The sequence below is a fragment of the Taudactylus pleione genome, unplaced genomic scaffold, assembly GCF_031769625.1.
Source record: "Taudactylus pleione unplaced genomic scaffold, aTauple2 ptg000247l, whole genome shotgun sequence".
Taxonomy (NCBI): domain Eukaryota; kingdom Metazoa; phylum Chordata; class Amphibia; order Anura; family Myobatrachidae; genus Taudactylus; species Taudactylus pleione.
In genome coordinates this window covers 2,420,137-2,444,461 of record NW_028284649.1, presented here as the reverse complement: position 1 = coordinate 2,444,461, position 24,325 = coordinate 2,420,137, and the positions used below count along the sequence as shown (strand labels likewise).

General features: G+C 45.6%; 1 protein-coding gene across 2 annotated transcripts in view; it reads right to left on the bottom strand.

Annotated features, from left to right (window-relative positions):
- Positions 1 to 1,160: 1,160 nt before the first annotated feature.
- CHCHD6 (coiled-coil-helix-coiled-coil-helix domain containing 6) overlaps positions 1,161 to 24,325 on the bottom strand; it is a 300,917-nt gene continuing 277,752 nt past the window's right edge. Inside the window, exon 9 of one of the 2 annotated variants that reach the window (XM_088479857.1) lies at positions 1,161 to 4,193. In XM_088479857.1, the coding sequence (XP_088335983.1) occupies positions 4,170 to 4,193 (24 nt within the window). In that variant the 3' untranslated portion in view covers positions 1,161 to 4,169. The remainder of the gene's footprint in view (positions 4,194 to 24,325) is intronic. The other variant, XM_088479858.1, reaches the window with a different exon arrangement.

The window sequence follows — 24,325 nt, the reverse complement described above, 5'->3', positions numbered from 1 at the left end:
GATCGCTCGCCCCCAGCGAATGCAAATTCGGCTAAGTGACGGCATGGCAGGCGCTGGCTCGGAAAAGCACACCCACTTTGTATTGGCGAGTGATCACTTTGTGTATGCAGCCGCCCATTAGCGTATGTAGAGACACCCACTAGCGCACGTCATCTCCAGGAAGTGTATTAAAACATTAGTACATCGAGGACCATCGGAAGAGCTCACAGCGCTTGTGGTTGCCTTACCTTACCGCAAGCACTGCGAGGATTTCAGTGTAAAAAAAAGGCTGGTGACATGTACTATTACACTGTCTGTTAATTATGCACGCCTTAGAAACGGCGTTGAAATACTCAGGCACGCCTGCGTTCGCACCTCCACTCCCCCGTTATTAGTGTCCGGCCCGTTACCACCCACAAATGGCCTCTCCTGTCACTCATTACACTGGGCTGTCTTTGCTTGGCGAGTGAGCGGATTTCGATCGCTCTGAGGAGTTCGCGCATGCGCTGAATGAAGCGTGTGCATGAGCGGTCGCTAAACATCGGCCGCGAACGAGCGAGCGGCCGCTTGCGAACGGGTCGGAATGAGCTCCAAAGCCTTTACCACTGCAACATGACCCCAAAACAAATGTGACATGCTTGCGGTTTAGACGCCAGTCCCCGTTACCTCCCCCAAATGATTAGTGCCTCGTCAATCACTAACTCCTAATTCAAACTACGGCAACCGCACCACCAGTTCTAACTTCGGGCCCGGGTAGCCCTGGACTCTTCCTGGCTGTGACCTATGGAGATGCAGTCGTGTGACATCATAGGTCAATTATTAACAGTTACTTGTATGGCGCAGCATATTCCGTTGTGCTTTACAATTGGGAACAAACAGTAAGCATGTCACATTCCCGTCCCACCCGCTCAGTGTTCTGTCTCTCTGCAGAGCCCTCGTCACTGAGGCTGCTGCCATTGCTGGGATTCTGGTGTCGCCTGAGGCCGGGGGACTGGGAACTCCTCTCTATTCTCTGCTACCGACAGGTCAGGTAAAGTTTTTCGTGGGGGTCTGGGGCCGGCCGTGACCGCTTGCGAGTGAAATTGAGTGAAATTGACACTGCGTCCACCTCAGTTATGCTGTCAGATGCCAGACGCTCCATTACAAAACACTGACAGTGTGAGTTTCTTGTGGACTTTATTTTTGGCAATGTTACACAATGCAAGTAAATGACAACAAATGTATAGTGCACAATATTTATTCACACTGCAATGCATTAAAAAAAAAAATACAGATGTTAACTAATATACAAAAATCATATAAGCAGAATCCATACTTATACTGGAGGCAGCCATTTTGTGGAGTTAACCAGTAATCACACAAAAAATGCAGCTTAGGAACCACTGACAACCTGAGGTAAGAGGCGTATTGTGGTTCAGTACACAAAATGGCTGCCTTCAGGGTGTGTAGGAGGTCGATAAGCTTAAATAGAGATGGATCGTTTCCGTTTGTCACACTCTCATAGATTTACTAAGCTGTGCACAGGCCTTTATAGCGTTCCGGCGTCCTTACTAAATAGCTGCCTACACAGTGGTAATGCCAGGGAGGATTATGCGCCCATTCTGTCACAGGAGTGTACGCTGGCAGTGTGCAGCACTGGCAAACACAAAATAAACCGCCACAATGGTCTGGGCCTACATGATGCAACGCTATCTATCAGTTTCTGAAGATTGTATGGCAAAGGATATTGATTGACAATGATTCATAGATATCCTGAGGTATTGCATGTACCTTAGAGGCCCAGAGCACGTTCTGTTTCGTCCTATAAAAGACTTTAATTATCCATATAAAACATTCCCTTTACGGATTAATTACACATAGCTACACAGCAACACTCCAATCATGCATCACATCCAGCAAATTCAAGACAGGTGATAGACGTGACATCACACCGGTCACAGGATCCCGGCTATTGTGCATCTTCATCCTACCGGATACCAAGTGAAAATACCAAATCTGTTTAACCATCGACTAATAACCCAACCGCGAAGCAAGGACGTAAATGGCATTATACACGTTTCAGCATAATAGATACAAAGCTCTTCACCATCGGCTTACCAACCAGTTGCTAGACAATCATTGGCATCTCTAATTAAGAGGTCTTTGGTCGACAGACAATCAATCAACTGGAATTTATTACTGCCCAGCCTGCCGAGCTGACTCCTCTTCACGGTGAGACATGACTGCTTTCTGCACAAAAGTCTACAACAAGTTTAAAATAAAATGCACCACTTAATGAACCCAGCCATGGGTAACGTAGATGGAAAGTAAGCGGGAAAAGCAGAACCGGACTTCTCCCATAGTGAAAAGGAGCCAGGATGGCAGGATTCTAGGCGGACACCTCCCTGTGGTTAGTGATAAAGAATAAACTTCTTTCTTTATTTTTTTATTTAAATGAATTTATTGGGATTGCTTTATAGACATTACTCTCCTGTTTTGCAATCGAAAATAAATATGGACGGATATTCCAAGGCTGTGAGGTTACAGGAAGTTACGCTGGGCCGTGAATGAAACCTGGAGAGGTGTATTTATGACGGGGGAATACAGATAAACTCTCTACTCATTAGTAACCAGCGTTAATGACAAGGACTGGTCGACTTATAAGAGTGAAAATTATTATTGATCAGCTCAGAACATGTCCTGCTATCTCCAGGACATGAGCAAGTCATACAGCACAGAAGCTGCTGCCATCACACAGGGCTGTAGTTGAGTCAAAATACTGCTCAATGAAAACGTCAGACAAAATGGAGGTTATCCCTTAGGGTAATGGATTCAGCATTTATTCAGGAGTCAGTTTAAAAGTGACAGGAAGGGTGGGGGGGGGCACAGGTGAGGAACCTGCTCTGGACATCTATGAGTAGTTTCCTTATCCCTAAATCAACTAATACCCCTTTTTCACCGACTTGAAAATCCCGGGTTGTTGCACATGAACGCGCAGCAACCTGGGGTTTTTAGTCAGTGGAAACGGCTCCAGCCGAGTACATTTACCCGAGCTGCAGTGTAAACGGTCCCGTTTGTAGCACGGTGAGAGCCGCATTCCGGCACAAGGAGATGATGTAATCTCTAAGCGCCTGCACTGCACGTACGTGCAGCGCGCCAAACCGGGAATAACCTGGATCAGTGTCGCAGTGGAAAAGGAGTCTGTGCCGGTTTGGAACGGTGTTCCAAATCCCAGGTCAGACCCGGGACTTTGGTGGAAAAGTGGTAGAAGACCGCTGAGGAATAGTTTGTGAGCAACACTTATCGGGATTTAGGTATTTCTTTAACATTCCATCTTGATTTTTAGGACAAAAAAAATAAAAAATACAGATATTTGTTATTTACGGGAAATTTTTAATAAAATATTTAGAAAAGAACGTTTAAGTGTTTTACAGATACTGAATGTATATTAAATAATCAGACACACTAGGAAACCTTGTATTATTGTAGGCGGTTTCAAATATATTGCTTGAGACAATCGCCACATTTTCGCTGTCCTCAAACTGGCCCTGCACCATGTAAACCTTATACTGAATTCACTCGCTACGGTTCCATACTGAAATCTAACACATATACATATATATATATATATATATATATATATATATGTCCTGTTCATAACTAGATTATATTGAGGATTCATTGAATTCAAAGGAATCTGAACTTACGTCTAAAAAACTATTCAGTGGGAAAGGCTAATAAACATCTCTGTGATTGGCTGGAAATGTGAGCGACAAATTGTTAATCTTGAAGAGGTTTTTGGGATCAGAGCTCAGGTTTTCAATCCCCATCTTGAATCAAATGTCACTTTTTTCTTTTGGAATGCATAATTATAGACATACACTAAAAATGTGCGTAAACTTAATAACTAAATGGCAGAAATTATGAGAAGAAGCATAGAGGCAGTTCCAGTCCAAATCTGGACCAACTACCTACGCAGACTGGAGGCAGCCATTTCATGAGAACCCAGCCTATTGGCGAATTAGGGTGGTGGCTCATCTCTACAAAATGGCCGCCTTTTCCAGATGTAAGCATCAGGCAAACTTTCATTCTTGACAGAGATTCATCTATTATAAGATAACTCTCCAGCTTTACTGTTACTCAAAACTTTCTCAACTTGTAATTTCCTCTGTCGTCCATTTTCGGTAGGCTCTCCTCCTTTCCTGTGCGTATTAGCCGTGACGGAACAGCAGGTTCTGTAGAAGACAAGAAGAGGCGCAGAAGGAGTTTAGTTTTTTGAACTTGTAACTTTTTCAGCTTTAACAAGAGAGGAAATTGGTCATTTAGCGGCATTACTTCATTGCTGGCACACATGTAATCATTGTCGGTGGGCGCACAAAACCTTGACAGAAGCGCGTTTCTAGATTTACCATGACAACCAAGATCTCTGTCACCATCTTGCAATATCGCTATCGGTTAAGTTTCCTCAGATGGACAAAACACAGCAGTGAGTCAAAAATAAAACAGGTTTCTAAGCAGATGAAATGAAAACCTAACACAATATATTGTACATGAATCAGATTGTGTATCGCTTGAGAGGCGTTTTAACCCTGAAGTGTTCTGCAATATTCTCCTGCTTATAATAAGGCCAGATTTTTTTTATTTATTTTACAGCTAGAGATGCCGCTAATGTTAACCATTAAATTACACCGGTCACTGGGCAACAGAAGGGTTAATAGAGCATTGTGGGTGTATGTAAAGCAGTGATCTGTGCTCTGCCTGCTTCCAGCGAGGCTTATTGATACAAAAGGTGGGGAGTCCGCAGGAGGCGGTGGGTCTGTCAGAAGGGGTAACGTGGTATATATATTTATACACACACACACATTTTTCCATTCGAAGAACCAAACAAAAGTGCTTTCAGAGCCACTTATTGCGTTCAGTATATCTAATATACAGTTGTAAGACTCATTAAAAGAACAATAGTTCCTGTCAGTGAAATCTACAACTTATTGTAGTAGGTAAATGGACAATGGGCCTGATTCATATTTGGGAATAGAGTAAGATAGAGTAAGTAACTGTACCTGGGCAAACCATGTTACAATGCAAGAGGTGGAAATACATACATTGTTTTTTTGCATGTGGGGTAAATAATGGCTGCTTTTGCATGTAACCCACAAATGCTGGACAGCTTTATTCTAAAACTGCAATGTAGAGTCCAGTTTGGACACCCCCCTCCCAGATCTAAATCTCTCTGCGCGTTACATCTGCCCCTCCTGTAGTGCAGCATGGTGTCACCAAGATGCACAGTTACTCGCACTATTTTCAGCGGTTCTCAAACTCGGTCCTCAGGACCGCACACAGGTCGTGTTTTCCAGGCTGTTTAAGAAGACCCAACAGATGCACAGGTGTATTTATTACTCACTGACACATTTTAAAAGATCCACAGATGTTTATAATTATTTCACTTTTGATTCTGTGAAGAGACCTGGAAAACATGCACTGTGTGGGGTCCTGAGGACCGAGTTTGAGAACCTGTGCTCTATCTTACTCTATTCCCATATCTGAATCAGGGCCAATATACCTTAAAATGATATAGGTTACACAATATAGGACGTCTGCGCTGCACAGACAGTAACAGACGAATCGTCCTATTCAAAAAGTATCTTCTTTGCCTCCTTCGTGAGCGTTCACGAGGGGATGCTTCTGCGCGGATGTACAGTCCTGAAGGGTGGCAGATTTGGGCAGGTGCAGCGCAAAAATTCCACATCAAAATGTGCACCTATGATATTTAATTGAACCAAATGGCATGGTGCCCAGCTCAATAATGGATAATAATGCAGCATGGCCCCCCGCTGTCGTGACGTCGCTGCAGGCATTGTACGCACTTGCCCATGCCAGCACCCTGCCGGGACCCGCTGCACCAGACATTGGCGCTGGGTACACATCATTAAGTGTGTACCCAGCTTAAGGCTGACAGGTCAGCCCAATTTATTTAATTGAACAATTTTTCTAAATGTCTCATTAAGAAACGTTTGGTCTAGGGGTGTACTGATACTAAAGGCATACTTGCCGACATTCTGGCTGCCCCTTCTGGGAGCAGGCAACCAGGTCGGCACAGTGAGGGGTGGGGGTGGGGGGTTGGTATGGGGACGTGGCCCAGGACATTACCTGGAATTATGGGCAAAGCGGGGTGGGCATGAACAAGCGATTGCGTCGTGTGAAGCAGGGTGGGGCCACAGTGACGTGATTCAGCCCGAATTGTGCCATAGCCCCTTCTCGCCCGTTGCAGGGGTGTGCGTGTGGCGGCCGGCTGGGAGACTTACTACACTTTTCCGGGCGCCCGGGAGTGCAATCTAATTTTCAGTAGCCTCCTCGACAAGTATGAATATAGGGCATCGTTATTCAAGAAGGTCTAGGAGCCACTGCCATAAATAATTACTGTGAAATGCCCAGTAAGGGCACAAAATCAATAACGTACACCATCACCAGCACATATGAAGTGCCTTGACTTCCAATTGAGGGCTCCATACTGGATTTTACGGTCAACCAGTAAAAATTCTATTACCCCCCGTCACTCACTCCTCCATGCTGCATCGCCCTGACCAGCAGTGTATTCATACTGCAGTGTGACTTGTTCCCACCCCTTCCCCTGTGCATCATTTACCTGGTGCAGACAAATACAGGCTGCCAGCATGCACAGAGATTGAAACTATGACGGCTGTTTAAGAAAACCGTCTTTAACCTCGCAGCATCAGCTCGGAGGCTCCAGAGTCTAAGATCTGCAGCCTGACGGAAGAACACTTTCTTGTTTTTTGATAAATACGTTGCTTTAATCCGCTCACTTCACCCCACGTGTATAGGAGATTGACCAAGTTAGGCAACTGTCGCTCAGGGGTGTGGATACATGACCGTGAAGGTTACACACTATAATCTGCTTTTTTTTTTTTTTTTTTTAGGGTTGGTGAAAATATATTTCTAAAGATTTATTATCACAGTCACTATGATCCAGATATGGAAAATAAATAAATCATAGTATAAGGTGTTAGAGACTAGAAGGAGATAGATAACGCTGGTTAAAGATGGAGGGCGGCTAATAGAGGTCATCGGTGGTCATCTTCTGATCACATTAACCAATAGTTACGACAATGGTGCAATCAATTTGTTTGGATTACTACGTACATAAGAATACATTTTAAGACCACCTGCTCGGGCCAAATGGCCAGTGTACCATGCAGCCGGCGTGGCCAGTGTACCATGCAGCCGGCGTGGCCAGTGTACCATGCAGCCGGCGTGGCCAGTGTACCATGCAGCCGGCGTGGCCAGCATCGGACGTATGACACATCGCATACCTCCCAACATGACCCTCTCCAGGAGACACACGATGCTCTGGTCCTGGACTTCCCTGGTAAGAGGCGGGGCTGCAGCGCAGTTCAAAATTCAAATAGGGGAGTCACACCAACTGTCATTTCACACACTGCCAAACATCACTGGCTGGGACTCACTGGCAGTTGGTGTGACTCCCCTATTTGAATTTTGGACTGTCCTGCAGCCCCACCTCTCGAGCCTCCACCAATCATAAATTACCAGGGAAGTCCAGGACCAGAGCATTGTGTCCCTCCTGGAGAGGGTCGTGTTGGGAGGTATGGTATATATAAGGTAGGAATTAATAATATCAATCTAGCAGGAATATTCTCCTTTTGGTTTGGCCGCTACATGGTCACTGATTGTAATTTTCAGCTGGATGTGTAAAAAGTCAGATTGAAGAGAAACCGGTGGTTGGTGGTGAGAAAATGTGCATACAACATGAGTAATCTGGGGCCAAACTGCGGCCAAGAGATGGGTTGGTAACTAGATGGGATGGGTCAAGTAGAGTTTCTTGAGTATTATTGAGCAGGTCCCATTACATGCGGAGAGCGTTGAATGTTACAGTCAGTTGGTGGCCAAAGTGGAGGAACAAAGTGTGGTAAGTAGCGTGGAAACTATCTTCAGCTACAGGACTAGAGCATAGGGTTACGCTGCCACATGCAGGGCAATGCATGAAGGCCACACAGCCGGATGAGTGTGCCATGGCCAACAACCAGAATGCTCTTGCTCTGTGAGAGTGACAGCATTGCCGGGTCAGAAGATGATCCATCACCAGTGATGAGAGGAACAATTCTGGAGGTCAGATTCCGTGCAATAACTGGCTACCTGTGATTAATAGACAAAATTCATCAACCTGAATCATGAACAGCTAATTGATCTGTACGCTGAAGAGAAATACATAGCGGCACTGCGCCATGTAGATGCTGTGTCTCTTTTGAAATGCCCTTGGGGAAGCTCTTAGGTTTCCCACAGGCGCCTCGATTTGCCAACAGACCCAAGAACCGCAAGACTACAAAATCACTGTCCAACCTGTCATAGACCTTGGTGGTCAAAATTTAATGTGATTCACCTGCACTACACTCGGCTGAAAAAGTGGTTGCTTTCGAATCACAGTTCCTAACATACCCGGAACCCGGTCATCTGTTGCAGTACTGCGCAGTTCACAACTTTCCGGTACCCGTCTGATATTGCCGGTGACATTGGAAAGTGGCTGCCAGCATTAACAGGTGGATGTCTGACCAAGGTAACGGTGAGAGGTCTTCTGGAAGCCTCATCTGACTGTGTTGATCCAGCCTTGGACTAATGGTCCATAGTGCTGCATAGAACATTGTGAATATTGCGAGTTGCACATTGGAGCCTGTGCAGAGTTGAACGTGCGCCTGTTGCGTAATTTTGCACGGTGCATGCTCCGGGAACTGAGCGAGCTCGGGTACAGGCAATGCAAAGTCACACCCAGTTCACTTGCACCTACACGTACGACTGAAGAGGCTCTGCTGGGTTGTAACGGAGAGCTGTCACGCTTCCAGAGGTCAGCGAGGGCGTGTCAGAGCACCTGCAGGCTATGCAGAATTGGACACGAGTGTAAATACACCTGTTTCCAGGCATATCATTTGCACCTAGCACTGATGATGATAAGTAACAAACCCAGCATACAGATAGGAGGTCACAGTCCGCAAGATGCCTAGAACTCTGCTTGTGGGAGTATATATGCATTTGTATTTGTGCATGCAGCGTGGCAGAACATACAGCTGATCTCTGTGCTACCAGGAACACTGTTCTGGCTTGGGACAATCAATGTGTCTGTGCAGACTTGCTTCTTACTTACAATTACTTTGTCCCTCCAACAATAGGTACCGGTGTCACCTATAGAGTAAGGGGTTCAGGCATAAAGCATATTGAGGTAAAGGAAGTGCTCAGATGTAACGTATGTGATTGTATATGCAGATTACAACATTTTATGCTTTATAAGTAAATCATGCTACTGTAGCTTACTCAATCCAAAACCGTAGGAGCACTTGTACATGGGTTGGGTACGATGTGTCATCAGTCGTCACTCATGATGATGACATGAGAATGTCGACATTCCTCATCTAGACAGTGATGAAATGTTGACATGTTAAAATGTCAACATATTGTAGCTCGACTCTGCTTCCAATGGCTGCAGTTGCATCTTCCAGGTCCCAGTGGTCATGTGACTGTGACGTCTAGGTCAGACCTCCGATGCTTTGGTATTTGGGTGAGTATTTATACCCTATCCTTAACCCCCCCTCCCACAGCCTAACCCTAACCTGCCCCTGCAGCCTATCCTGCTGCCCCCACAGCCTAACCCTAACCTGCTCCTGCAGCCTAACCCTAGCCTCACCCCTTCTTGCAGCCTAACCCTAACCTGCCCCTGCAGCCTAATCTGTCCCTAACACTCCCACCCGCAGCCTAACCTATATCCTTTCCGCAGCCTAACCCTAAGCTGCCCCCACAAGCAAACTCTAACCATCCCACCCACAGCCTAACCTACATCCTTTCCGCAGCCTAACCCTAACCTGCCCCCGCAACCAAACTCTAACCATCCCACCCACAGCCTAACCTACATCCTTTCCGCAGCCTAATCCTAACCTGCCCCCGCAACCAAACTCTAACCGTCCCACCCACAGTCTAACCTACATCCTTTCCTCAGCCTAACCCTAACCTGCCCCCGCAACCAAACTCTAACCGTCCCACCCACAGCCTAACCTACATCCTTTCCTCAGCCTAACCCTAACCTGCCCCCGCAACCAAACTCTAACCGTCCCACCCACAGCCACACCCACATCCTTTCCTCAGCCTAACCCTAACCTGCCCCCGCAACCAAACTCTAACCGTCCCACCCACAGCCACACCCACATCCTTTCCTCAGCCTAACCCTAACCTGCCCCCGCAACCAAACTCTAACCGTCCCACCCACAGCCTAACCCGAACATCCACATTCTGACAATGGCAACATTCCACTTGTCGATATTCTGAGAATGCTGACACATTGTCACTGCCGACCCTTTGCCTACATCCCCTCATACACATATACATACAGCACTCTTACGGTAGGCCCTGTATAGTAACTACTCCAGGCAGAAACAGTGCGGCTGGACAGAAGCCAGTTCTTCAACAAATACCACCATCTTTTATAGACGTAGATTCTGCAGCACTATACGTACACTAATAGTTAACATGAGATCACACGGAATGACATACAAAGGCAGAGAACAGTTCGACGGTAGCACAAGGCCTTTATTATTGGCACTACAACATGAAAATGAGCAGCACTTGCAGCAAACAGAGACCATTAAAAGCAAAACGAAAAAAAACCCAAAAAGGCCAACATGTACAAATTGAAATCTGTCACGCTTAAAATAGCAGAATTGGCCCCGGGGAGAAGTGACATTGCGGGGCTAATGATATACCACGCTCACCGTTACCACAGGGAAGTGCTGTTCCCTGCTGCAGGGTTTCTATAGAATGTTTCAGCTCCACAAACTACCCCGGGACCCCTGACCCCCAGTCCCAGCAGGACCTCTCAGAAAGGCAGAAGGAAATTCATCCTCCCTACATGTCACATAAATTACTTATTGTTCCTTTGTCAAGGAAAAAAACAAAAACCAAAGAGAGAGACGCGCGTGTACATACACACACAAGCCATGCTTGTTTGTGAGAGGGGTTTAGGAGTTTGACACAGGAGACATTAACAAGCATTACTTTAAGCTTGTGTACTCTTTTAGAAAAACATCTCCAATTTGAATGTCTCGCTTTTTTTTGTCGGTGGTTATCGGAGCTATTATTCCAGCGTGAAGAGATGCTTCAATTATTCCCAGTGTTTGTGTCCCTTTTGTCCCCCCTTAAATCGTGCAGGGATCAGTAAAAATCACCATGGGTTCTTTCTTCCCCATTAAATGCCCTTATGAAATGTTTTTGTTCCAGTGTTATTACCTGCAGGTAGCCATTTGTGCTTAAAAGCTGTGACTCGACAAACACACAAAGGCTGCAGACAATGCACGTATAATACCAGCTATCGTGGTTCGCCTTGCTATTGCAGCCAGTCCCATCCAGTGTATTAATCGGCTAGCCGGGTGGAAAAGTACGTGGTGTGTGAGCTCTACCCTCATTAGTATCTCACCAGGTATCAGATGCTGGTGAGAACAGTAATACGGCATTGGGCTGAGAGAGGGGTCAGGGCCTTACGGTACCTTAGGATTTGAACCATTTCCCTTTCATGGCCAAGGAGTAATGGATCAGCTGTCTTGGTTGAATGAAGTAGAGGAGGCTGCACTACTAAACAGTGGTGGAGTGTACGCCAGGCTACATAAAAGATTCTTGACGACGCTCATTTTTGAATATGGAGATGTTGCCCATAGCAACCAATCAGATTCTAGCTATTATCTTCTAGAAGGTGCTAGTTAAAAGTTAAGTAGAATTTGATTGGTTGCTATGGGCAACATCTCCACTTCTAAAAACTCTCACTTTAGTAAATATACCCCTAGGCGTCAGGAGAACATAATTCCCATATAGCTACACTAGGGGGCAGTAGAACATAATTCCCATATAGCTACACTAGGGAGCAGGAGAACATAATTCCCATATAGCTAAACTAGGCAGCAGAAGAACATAATTCCTACATATAGCTACACTAGGCGGAAGGAGAACATAATTCCCACATATAGCTACACTAGGGAGCAGGAGAACATAATTCCCACATATAGCTACACTAGGGAGCAGGAGAACATAATTCCCACATATAGCTACACTAGGCAGCAGGAGAACATAATTCCCACATATAGCTACACTAGGGAGCAGGAGAACATAATTCCCACATATAGCTACACTAGGGAGCAGGAGAACAAAATTCCCACATATAGCTACACTAGGCAGCAGGAGAACATAATTCCCACATATAGCTACACTAGGCGGCAGGAGAACATAATTCCCACATATAGCTACACTAGGCAGCAGGAGAACATAATTCCTACATATCTACACTAGGCAGCAGGAGACCAGAATTCCTACATATCTACAGTAGGCGGCAGGAGAACATAATTCCTACATATCGACACTAGGCAGCAGGAGACCAGAATTCCTACATATCTACACTAGGCGGCAGGAGAACATAATTCCTACATATCTACACTAGGCGGCAGGAGACCATAATTCCTACATATCTACACTAGGCGGCAGGAGAACATAATTCCTACATATCTACAGTAGGCGGCAGGAGACCATAATTCCTACATATCTACACTAGGCAGCAGGAGAACATAATTCCTACATATCTACACTAGGCAGCAGGAGAACATAATTCCCACATATAGCTACACTAGGCAGCAGGAGAACATAATTCCTACATATCTACACTAGGCGGCAGGAGAACATAATTCCTACATATCTACACTAGGGAGCAGGAGAACATAATTCCTACATATTTACACTAGGGAGCAGGAGAACATAATTCCTACATATCTACACTAGGCGGCAGGAGAACATAATTCCTACATAGCTACACTAGGCGGCAGGAGAACATAATTCCTACATATCTACACTACGCAGCAGGAGAACATAATTCCCACATATAGCTACACTAGGCAGCAGGAGAACATAATTCCTACATATAGCTACACTAGGCAGCAGGAGAACATAATTCCTACATATAGCTACACTAGGCAGCAGGAGAACATAATTCCTACATATAGCTACACTAGGCAGCAGGAGAACATAATTTCTACATATCTACACTAGGCGGCAGGAGACCATAATTCCTACATATCTACACTAGGCGGCAGGAGAACATAATTCCCACATATCTACACTAGGCAGCAGGAGAACATAATTCCTACATATCTACACTAGGCAGCAGGAGAACATAATTCCCACATATAGCTACACTAGGCAGCAGGAGAACATAATTCCTACATATCTACACTAGGCGGCAGGAGAACATAATTCCTACATATCTACACTAGGGAGCAGGAGAACATAATTCCTACATATCTACACTAGGGAGCAGGAGAACATAATTCCTACATATCTACACTAGGCGGCAGGAGAACATAATTCCTACATAGCTACACTAGGCGGCAGGAGAACATAATTCCTACATATCTACATTACGCAGCAGGAGAACATAATTCCCACATATAGCTACACTAGGCAGCAGGAGAACATAATTCCTACATATAGCTACACTAGGCAGCAGGAGAACATAATTCCTACATATAGCTACACTAGGCAGCAGGAGAACATAATTCCTACATATAGCTACACTAGGCAGCAGGAGAACATAATTTCTACATATCTACACTAGGCGGCAGGAGACCATAATTCCTACATATCTACACTAGGCGGCAGGAGAACATAATTCCCACATATCTACACTAGGCAGCAGGAGAACATAATTCCTACATATCTACACTAGGCGGCAGGAGACCATAATTCCTACATATCTACACTAGGCGGCAGGAGAACATAATTCCTACATATCTACACTAGGCGGCAGGAGACCATAATTCCTACATATCTACACTAGGCGGCAGGAGAACATAATTCCCATATATCTACACTAGGGGGCAGGAGAACATAATTCCTACATATCTACACTAGGGGGCAGGAGAACATAATTCCTACATATCTACACTAGGGGGCAGGAGAACATAATTCCTACATACCAATACTAGGGGGCAAGAGACCATAATTCCTACATATCTATACTAGGGGGCAGGACAAAAGAATGACTACGCTCTAATATTTAGATAGGACAATCAGTGTGGCAAAAAATTAAATAAAAAGAATATTTTAATCAAGGGACAGGAGACCATAATTTCTACATACAGTATCTATACTAGGGGCAGGAGACCATAATTCCTACATACCAATACCGGGCGGCAAGAGACCATAATTCCTATATATCTACACTAGGCGGCAGGAGAACATAATTCCTACATATCTACACTAGGCGGCAGGAGACCATAATTCCTACATATCTACACTAGGCGGCAGGAGACCAAAATTCCTACATATCTACACTAGGCGGCAGGAGAACATAATTCCTACATAGCTACACTAGGGGGCAGGAGAACATAATTCCTACATATCTACACTAGGGGGCAGGAGAACATAATTCCTACATACCAATACTAGGGGGCAGGAGACCATAATTCCTACATATCTATACTAGGGGGCAGGAGACCATAATTCCTACATATCTATACTAGGGGGCAGGACAAAAGAATGACTACGCTCTAATATTTAGATAGGACCATCAGTGTGGCAAAAAATTAAATAAAAAGAATATTTTAATCAAGGGACAGGAGACCATAATTTCTACATACAGTATCTATACTAGGGGCAGGAGACCATAATTCCTACATACCAATACCGGGCGGCAAGAGACCATAATTCCTATATATCTACACTAGGCGGCAGGAGAACATAATTCCTACATATCTACACTAGGCGGCAGGAGACCATAATTCCTACATATCTACACTAGGCAGCAGGAGACCAAAATTCCTACATATCTACACTAGGCGGCAGGAGAACATAATTCCTACATATCTACACTAGGGGGCAGGAGAACATAATTCCTACATATCTACACTAGGGGGCAGGAGAACATAATTCCTACATACCAATACTAGGGGGCAGGAGACCATAATTCCTACATATCTATACTAGGGGGCAGGACAAAAGAATGACTACGCTCTAATATTTAGATAGGACCATCAGTGTGGCAAAAAATTAAATAAAAAGAATATTTTAATCAAGGGACAGGAGACCATAATTTCTACATACAGTATCTATACTAGGGGCAGGAGACCATAATTCCTACATACCAATACCGGGCGGCAAGAGACCATAATTCCTATATATCTACACTAGGCGGCAGGAGAACATAATTCCTACATATCTACACTAGGCGGCAGGAGACCATAATTCCTACATATCTACACTAGGCAGCAGGAGACCATGATTCCCACATATCTACACTGGGGGGGGGGGGGCAGGAGAACATAATTCCCACGTATCTATCATAATTCCTATATATCTACATTAGGAGGGGACGTGGGGGGGGGGGGTGAGAGAACATATTTCCCATATATCTATACTAAAATGCAGAAGAACATAATTCCCATATATCTACACTAGGGGGCAGGAGAACATAATTCCTACATATCTACACTAGGGGGAAGGAGAACATAATTCCTACATATCTACACTAGGGGGCAGGAGAACATAATTCCTACATACCAATACTAGGGGGCAAGAGACCATAATTCCTACATATCTATACTAGGGGGCAGGACAAAAGAATGACTACGCTCTAATATTTAGATAGGACCATCAGTGTGGCAAAAAATTAAATAAAAAGAATATTTTAATCAAGGGACAGGAGACCATAATTTCTACATACAGTATCTGTACTAGGGGCAGGAGACCATAATTCCTACATACCAATACCGGGCGGCAAGAGACCATAATTCCTATATATCTACACTAGGCGGCAGGAGAACATAATTCCTACATATCTACACTAGGCGGCAGGAGACCATAATTCCTACATATCTACACTAGGCAGCAGGAGACCAAAATTCCTACATATCTACACTAGGCGGCAGGAGAACATAATTCCTACATAACTACACTAGGGGGCAGGAGAACATAATTCCTACATATCTACACTAGGGGGCAGGAGAACATAATTCCTACATACCAATACTAGGGGGCAGGAGACCATAATTCCTACATATCTATACTAGGGGGCAGGACAAAAGAATGACTATGCTCTAATATTTAGATAGGACCATCAGTGTGGCAAAAAATTAAATAAAAAGAATATTTTAATCAAGGGACAGGAGACCATAATTTCTACATACAGTATCTATACTAGGGGCAGGAGACCATAATTCCTACATACCAATACCGGGCGGCAAGAGACCATAATTCCTATATATCTACACTAGGCGGCAGGAGAACATAATTCCTACATATCTACACTAGGCGGCAGGAGACCATAATTCCTACATATCTACACTAGGCAGCAGGAGACCATGATTCCCACATATCTACACTGGGGGGGGGGGGGGGCAGGAGAACATAATTCCCACGTATCTATCATAATTCCTATATATCTACATTAGGAGGGGACATGGGGGGGGGGGTGAGAGAACATATTTCCCATATATCTATACTAAAATGCAGAAGAACATAATTCCCACACATCTACACTGTTGGCGGAGGGGCAGGAAAACATAAATCCCATATTTATACACTAGGAGGCAGGAAACACAATTCCCACATATCTACACTAGGGGGCATGAGAACATAATATCCGCTTATATACACTGGGGGGCCACTAGTACTAGAGTATCCAGACCTACGGTATCTGTACTGGTGGAGATGGTCTAAACATGGGTCTGTAGGACTCATCATCAACACCAAGGAAAATATACTGCATTCTAGACACGTCTATGATAAAGAAAAACAGCTTGCCGCTGCAAAGCTCCAACAGAATAAATATAGTAAAAGAACGGTACCCAGCAGACAGACGAGTAGCAATGCAAGACAGCATGTTTATACTACAACAAGGATACAGGGAGGAAGGGAGAAGGGAATTTTTGTTCTTGTAAGAAGCATCTCTTTATTAAGTACTGCACATGCTTCTTATCTATGTATTTCCAGGGGAAATGTTCTGCTATAAGAAACCCGGAGAAATATATATTTGCAGTGAGGGCTATTAAATTGACAGCAATTTATAATGACCTCCCATTGAAAGCAGAACAGTAAATTCAACGCTGCGGGTATTTTTGCAAAGAAAAACTAAAAAGGCACTTTCATGGAACTGCAAGCCCGGCCTGATTTTTCGCAATAAAAACTTTGAAACTGTAGCGAGCGGCATGCCTGGTGACATTTAATAAAAGCAGCTTTGTTCTTTTAAGACGTGAGTGCCGTACACTTAAGTTTCTGCGCAACGGGCCGCCATGTGTCACTCTCCGTGTACCGAGACATTTTGAAGTAAGAAAACAAAAAAATTAGAGCCGGACCTCATTGTCTCGCAGCGTTGTGCCGCGGTTTTCAGGAGGGGCCGAGCCGCTGAGAGGCACAAAGGACGGAGAAATGATTCAAAGGAGGAGACCGTTCCCATCTGTTCTTAGCGATGGTTTAAGTCTTGTTACTCTTAATTGCCTGGCCCAAAGCTGGGGGGGGAAATGGACTCCGGAGACCCTGCTCATTCTTGTTACAGAGAAAAGGCACTAGCGTGATAGCGGGGGGGGATATTGTAAGCTATGTGTCAGAAATGTGTAACTTTATGTACAGCCGATACGGAAGGAAAGTCTTAATGTGCTGAAACTAGTCTCAGTCCTGTGAGGGGAACAGGGTGATTGTGATCCTGTGATCAGTCATCTTTATCACTAACAAGTCTTTTATCCATTGGAAAGAATAAGCCTCTTTGCCGTATAAAAGACACTTATGGTAGAGGTCACATGAGGCGTTTATTTTGCTGAAAACATTTAATATTAAAGCTGACAAATGCAAATGTATGTTGAAATAAACAAAAAAAATAATGATGCTTGGGGGGGTCAATCCAAAATCTAGATAATATACAATGGCGGCCCTTAAGCTGGTACACACTTGGACAATTTGCATGTAAGCCGGACCCTGTACCAGTTGGTCCGGCATTGAGAGAGTGTGTGCGCTCACACGACTTGTGTTTTCACTCAATACTGGTCGTCTGGTTGGGTCAAAAGGTTTTTAAACCATCTTAAAAATCAGGAGACCCAACGGCCGATCGCCCGACCGATATAGAGGTGCGTACTCTGCTGCGGCTGGCTTGTTTCGCTCGGTTCTTGTCTCCAGCAACCCTGCTTTGGTGGGTGGCCGGAAAGCACAGCTTCGTTATGTGTTAAAACTAGAATAAATGGTTAATTTAATACATAAATTTGTGCCCCCCCCCCCAAAACAGTAGCCAACCCTGGACCTCTCAGTCTAGGCTGGCATTTAAAAATATGGGTAAAAAATGGCAAGGGGTTCACACACACACAGCTTTGAGTCCCACTGCCCAAACTTTAATCCCCTGGCATTAAGTGCCTGCTGGCGCTTGTAGTCCACCTGTAAAGAAATATTGAAATAAAGACAACACATGGATTATAGTAGTGCTTTATTAAAAAAAAAAACATACTCTCTGACACATCCTTTGTTTTCCAAACTAATACTCTCAAAATCCTTGGCTCACATATCACCTAGTGTGTACCCGGAAGTACTCTTATTACCATTAACCAAGTACCCACCGCGCCACCAGGGGTAAAGGGAATAGCCCTGGAACTGCTGTCCCTTGGGAGAGGGGACCCCATTTGCTTTTGGGTGGGTTTGGAGTTTCCCGAGGGATTTCAGCCCGGGACTGATCAATTTGCAGCTGGTTAACAGTATGGCAGGAGGGACCCCCATACCGCTGTGTGTTTCCCTGCTACGGCATTATCCCTCTGGCTGGGTCAGCCCAGGCTTGCCTGCCCTCCCGATTTGGCCAGGAGCCTCCCGATTTTCGGGTGCCACTCCCGGACCCCCGGAACGTCAGACAAGTCAACAACCCTCCCGACCTCCCCCCAGAATAAACTAGAAACTCCCGCAGCGGGGGGAGAAGGGGGGCGGTGATGCGATTCCTGCTGAATCGCGTCATCTTGGCCCCGCCCCCTGCTTCACAATGCTGAAAATGGCATTGTGAAGAGGGGGCGGGGCCACAAAGACGCGATCGTGTGGCCTCGCACCCGGCTCCGCCCACAATGTGACATAAATGTCCGGACACGCCCCCCCCGCTGTTAGCTGACAATCAGCTCCCTCCCGGAAGGAGGGAGCTGATTGTCGGCAAGTATGGTTCAGCCCGGTGCTGGTTATTGGGAATCAGGGGGAACTACAAGCTGATTTTTTTCCCCCTTATTTTCCAATTTCAGCACAGACTGAGAGGTCTGGGGCTGGTTACTGATTTATTTTTTTTAATAAACCTTTTCTTTAGCCTGTGCAGAGCATTCTGTGCTGTGAAGCTCTGCTCATTATCATGTCAATGTTTATGTGCCTGGAGGCTGGTCTGCCCAAGATTGGAAGAATGTGTACAGTGACGCAATGCTTTCAGCTGGTGTAGATCTGAGATATGCTGCAAACCTGGACAGACGTGTACGCACAGATTGGATGCAGAATCGGTGACCAGGTCTCCACCAGTAGGATTGTATAAACGGGATGTAGCTATACCGACGGTCAGAATGCCTGCGCTGGAATCCCGACACTGGCATCCCGACCATAAGTACTGGGGGTAGGGGGAGGGTCAGGCACTAGGGGGAGGGTTAAGGTTAGGCACTAAGGGAGGAGGGATATGTTTAGGGTGTGGGGGGAGGGTACGGGTTTAGGGTGCTCAAGTTACTCAGGATGTGGTGAAATCCCGCTGCCGGGGAGAGTGAAGCTACGTCCGCCACTGGTTTCGTAACACTCAGAAAATGGAGCCGACACCTTCAGATCTGCGTATGCGACGTGCGGCTCCTGGGCGTGCGCGGATGATCAAACAGAGTTTTGCGTGAATCTGTTCACCATAAATCTCTGTACCAGGCCTATAATGACATACAATATAGAGTGAATATGTACATGTGGTTATCTTGGAATGCGCTGCCATTACAGGGTATTCGAGCCTTACAATTCACCTATTAGAATACAATGACTTAAAAAAGACATCCGTCCTTCACGCTCAGACTGCACCAATGTACTTGGCTGTAATAACACTCATTGTATATTTATAAATACAAGATGCAGAGAAAACAAACAATCAGACAATCTCACTGATAACTTCTCAATTATGTATAAAACTGATGGCACCTGACCTCGCAGAAGTGAAATGAGAGAAGAGATTAATTTAGAGGTCATGCTGGCTCCTGTTCTTACCTCCGCTGTAGTGGGGTGATGGAGCCTGTAACGGGGGGGTTGGGGTGATCTGTACTGGGGGATGTAGGAAAGACATATTTAGGGAAACGTATGGAATTGCACTTTTATAAAAAAATTTCAATCCAGTAATTTAATGATACAACATCCTTGCTGTCCTCTTAATGTAAAGCAGGTCACTTGCTCAGCTAGTTGAGTTAGGGCAAACAGTATGCAAAAAAATGACCCATTGTATTATTCTCTTTTCATAGTGTTTGAAAGGAATTGGATTGAAATACCGGCGGCTGTTTAGTTCAAATCCCCACAGCGGATGCCTGACAGGATGAAGATCCCGACTAGGGCAGGTAAGTACCCTAACCCACCCCTATCTGTCCCCCCCTAACCCTCCCTTAGTGGTGCCTAACCCAAACTTCCCCCCGGGGGTGCCTAACCCTAACCCCCCTTGCCGCTCCCTATACCTAACCTTCGGGGGGTGTCTTACCCTAACCGTCTCCCCTAGGGGTGCCTAACCCTAATCTCCACCCCCAAAACCTAACCCTGCTAGACTCCTTAATCCTAATCCCCCCCCCCCTCCGTGGCTAATGCTAACGGCGCCCTGGATTTACCTTCATTCAGGCTGGCGTCCTCTGCGTTCCGGTGTCGGGTTTAAGATAGTCGTCGGTATTTCGGTGTATACTCTTAAATCCCTTGCCGGGATTCCGATGTCGGGATTGAGACCGGCGGCCTCAAAACTATATCCCGTTTGAAAAATATATTTATATTATATTAATATATATTTCAAACACAGATAGCTACAGAATAGTTAACAAGCAAAGCTGGGTACACACCTATACAATTGTCAGGCCGTTCATCCAATATCGAGAGAACGGCCGTTGGATTATATAGGTGTGTACGCTGTCCCGGATTGCAGGAGCGTTAGCCGATAAACGGCTTTTGACGCCCCTGCAACGGTCGGGATCGGGAGGTCGCATCTTATGTACCGTTTAATATTTATCGGTTTGACCTCCTGATCCCTTAGAAGCCCGTACACACTGCACGGCTGATCGGGATAGTTTTACCCAATCGGCCTGTAATCGAAATGGTGTGTACCCAGTTTAAGAGTGTTCAGAGAAAATCCAGGAGTGAAGAGCTCGGCATCGCTGCCTAGTGGTCATTAGTGTTGCTGCAGTTGTGTTTTTGTCTACTTAGTTTGATGGGATGTTTCACACCACTACAACCAACTTCCCTTGGGAAAATAGCTGCTATTGCAGAGACCCAAATTCTACCCTCCTATCCATCTAAACTCATTTGTTAGATATGTGCGCTGTTCTATTGATTGTATGATCAGCGTAAGGACCTCGTCTTGGCATGCATGCATGTGCTGTATACATGTCCGACCCATCATATACCCAATGTTAGCGTATTTACAGCCCACAGCCCATTTAACAATTCCCCAGTGGTGGACACAATGAAGTGACCTAAGCAGTCACTTGGTGATTAGGGACAATAACATTAGCAACTTCCCGGTGCCTATGAAAATGAGATCTACAGATGTGCCCACAAATCCGGCTAAATAACCCCAATTGGGGCGCTATGGACTACTGCTCCCCAATAACGTCCCGCCAGGGACGTTATTAAAATATGCGGCACTAATGTGACAAAAGCACGATGCAGGGGTGTAGTGTGCCTGGTACACTGTAAGCGAATTTATATTTGGCTACGACGCAAATAAGACGTACAATCCCGAAAAAAATCCCCAGTATAAATCGCTACCTGTGGAGGAGCCGCAAAATTGTGCAAGGCGTCTCGCACCATATGTGGCGCAGAAATGCTCTGGGAATGGGGACACGTCTGTAGGGGTTAAAGAATTGTTAGATGGGAATTACTCGCTACCAAGTCGGTAGAGCCCAGACAGCAACAAGTATTCATCCAGTGAGTATACTGATACACAGCACCCAGAAAGTAGAGTCACAACCACTATAACGCTTAATATGCTCACCAAATAGTGTTCCCACTGGGAAAGCTCTTCCCTCCTACTTGGCGTCATTATTGCCAATGACTACGGAGCTTTATAAACATCCCCCAGCAAGAGATGTGACCGAAGCGCGTGCAATGCACCCTTCATTTACTAAGAAGTGCAAGTGCGTTGTCGTGGAGTCATCCTGGACTCCTCCCTCTCCTTCAAACCACACATTCAGCGCCTCTCGCAGTCCTGCCATTTCCATCTCACAGATATTTCCAGGATCAGATCCTTTCTCACCTGGATGCTACTAAGACCCTCATCCACTCACAGGTCATCTCCAGATTGGACTATTGTAACCTCCTCTTATCTGGCCTCCCTGACTTCCATCTCCCTCCTCTCCAGTCAGTCCTTAACGCTGCTGCCCGGCTCATCTTCCTCTCCAAAAGTACTACATCTGTCTCCCCTCTCCTACAAGCCCTCCACTGGCTCCCCTTCCCCTTCACCCAATTCAAGCTTCTTACACTCACTCGCAAAGCCCTCACCCCAATCCTCTCCCATTTATATCTCTGATCTCATCTCACTTCACTCTCCTGCCCGCCCACTTCACTCTCCTGCCCGCCCACTTCACTCAACAAATGCACGCCCACTTCACTCTCCTGCCCGCCCACTTCACTCAACAAATGCACGCCCACTTCACTCTCCTGCCCGCCCACTTCACTCTCCTGCCCGCCCACTTCACTCAACAAATGCACGCCCACTTCACTCTCCTGCCCGCCCACTTCACTCAACAAATACACGCAGCCTCTCCTGCCAACTGATTACTTCCTCCTACTCCCGCCTCCTCGCTGTCTACCCATCTGTGTCACGCCTGTTTGTCTGCCCCTCCTCTTTAGAGTGTAAGCTCTCACGAGCAGGGCCCTCTTCCCTCATGCGCTTCTCCTTACTTATACTTTCACCTGCTCCTTACAAGGGCACCTAACACTTGGTTGCTGACGCCCTGCTGCTTATTTTGAGTGTTATGATCGCTGATGCAGCAATGTGTATAAACCATGTCCTTGTCCTGCATTGTATTGTACTGTAAGTCACTGGTTTCTTGTTCACTTATTTGTTTATGTACTGTGTAAGGCGCTGCGGAACACTTGTCATATAAATAACAGATAATAATAATACAGTGCATCAGAAAACACAAAGTTTATTCAAAAAGAACACTGGACCTCATTCAGAGTCGGGCGCAAGCGGCCGCTCGGTCGTACACATCCGATGTTTCCAAACCACGCATGCGTACGGTTAGTTGTGCGCATGTGCGTACGAGACCTTGCGATCCAAAATGCTGTCGATCGTACGGCTTACGGGCAGGAAGTAGCTTCCTGGAGTTGATTGACATGAAAGGCCGTTTGTGGGTGTTGACAGGGGGTGGTGGTCTGAAAACGCAGGCGTTCCTCACCGTTTTCAGGGCGTTTTTGGGGCGTACATAAATTACCTGCTACGACCGACATAGAAGGCCGGAAGTAGTAAAACGTCACTCTGCGAGCAGGTTAGAGGTCTGGCTGATCGTACAGCTTGAGAATGGGTACGTGCGCTCTCAAGCCCCAGAGTACAATCGATACTATTGAATGTTTCTGATGTTAGGATTGATGTTTCTATTTTGAGCCACACAATGCAAGCAGCTAATAATCGTTTGTTGTATCTAATATCACTGCTAATTGGCTTGTAATTGATTCAGTTGCGTTTGCATTAGCGAATAATAAGAATAAATATATTTCATGGGGATGGCTTATTCTATGCGATTTTTTGTTAATTTTTGGTGTAATTTGCACACAACACAAGCGGCCGCAGCCATCAGAAGAAAATTAACATACAGTGACGGACAACGATTGACTCGAACGCTAGCTGCTATCACTCGCTAGTTAGAGGAGGTGCATTGTTCACGTATGGGCGTCACTTTGGTTGCGACCGACCGACCGGCCGTGCGATTGCTTCCTTTTGCAGTTTCTCGGTCGTTAGGCGTACGACTGAGCGGCTGCTTACGACCGACTCTGAATGAGGGCCAATAGCTCTTGTATTGAATACTTTAAACAGAATGCACTAATTTTGTACTACTGTAGTTTACAGATCATATTATCTTTCAATAAGGACTTTGTGATCTGTATT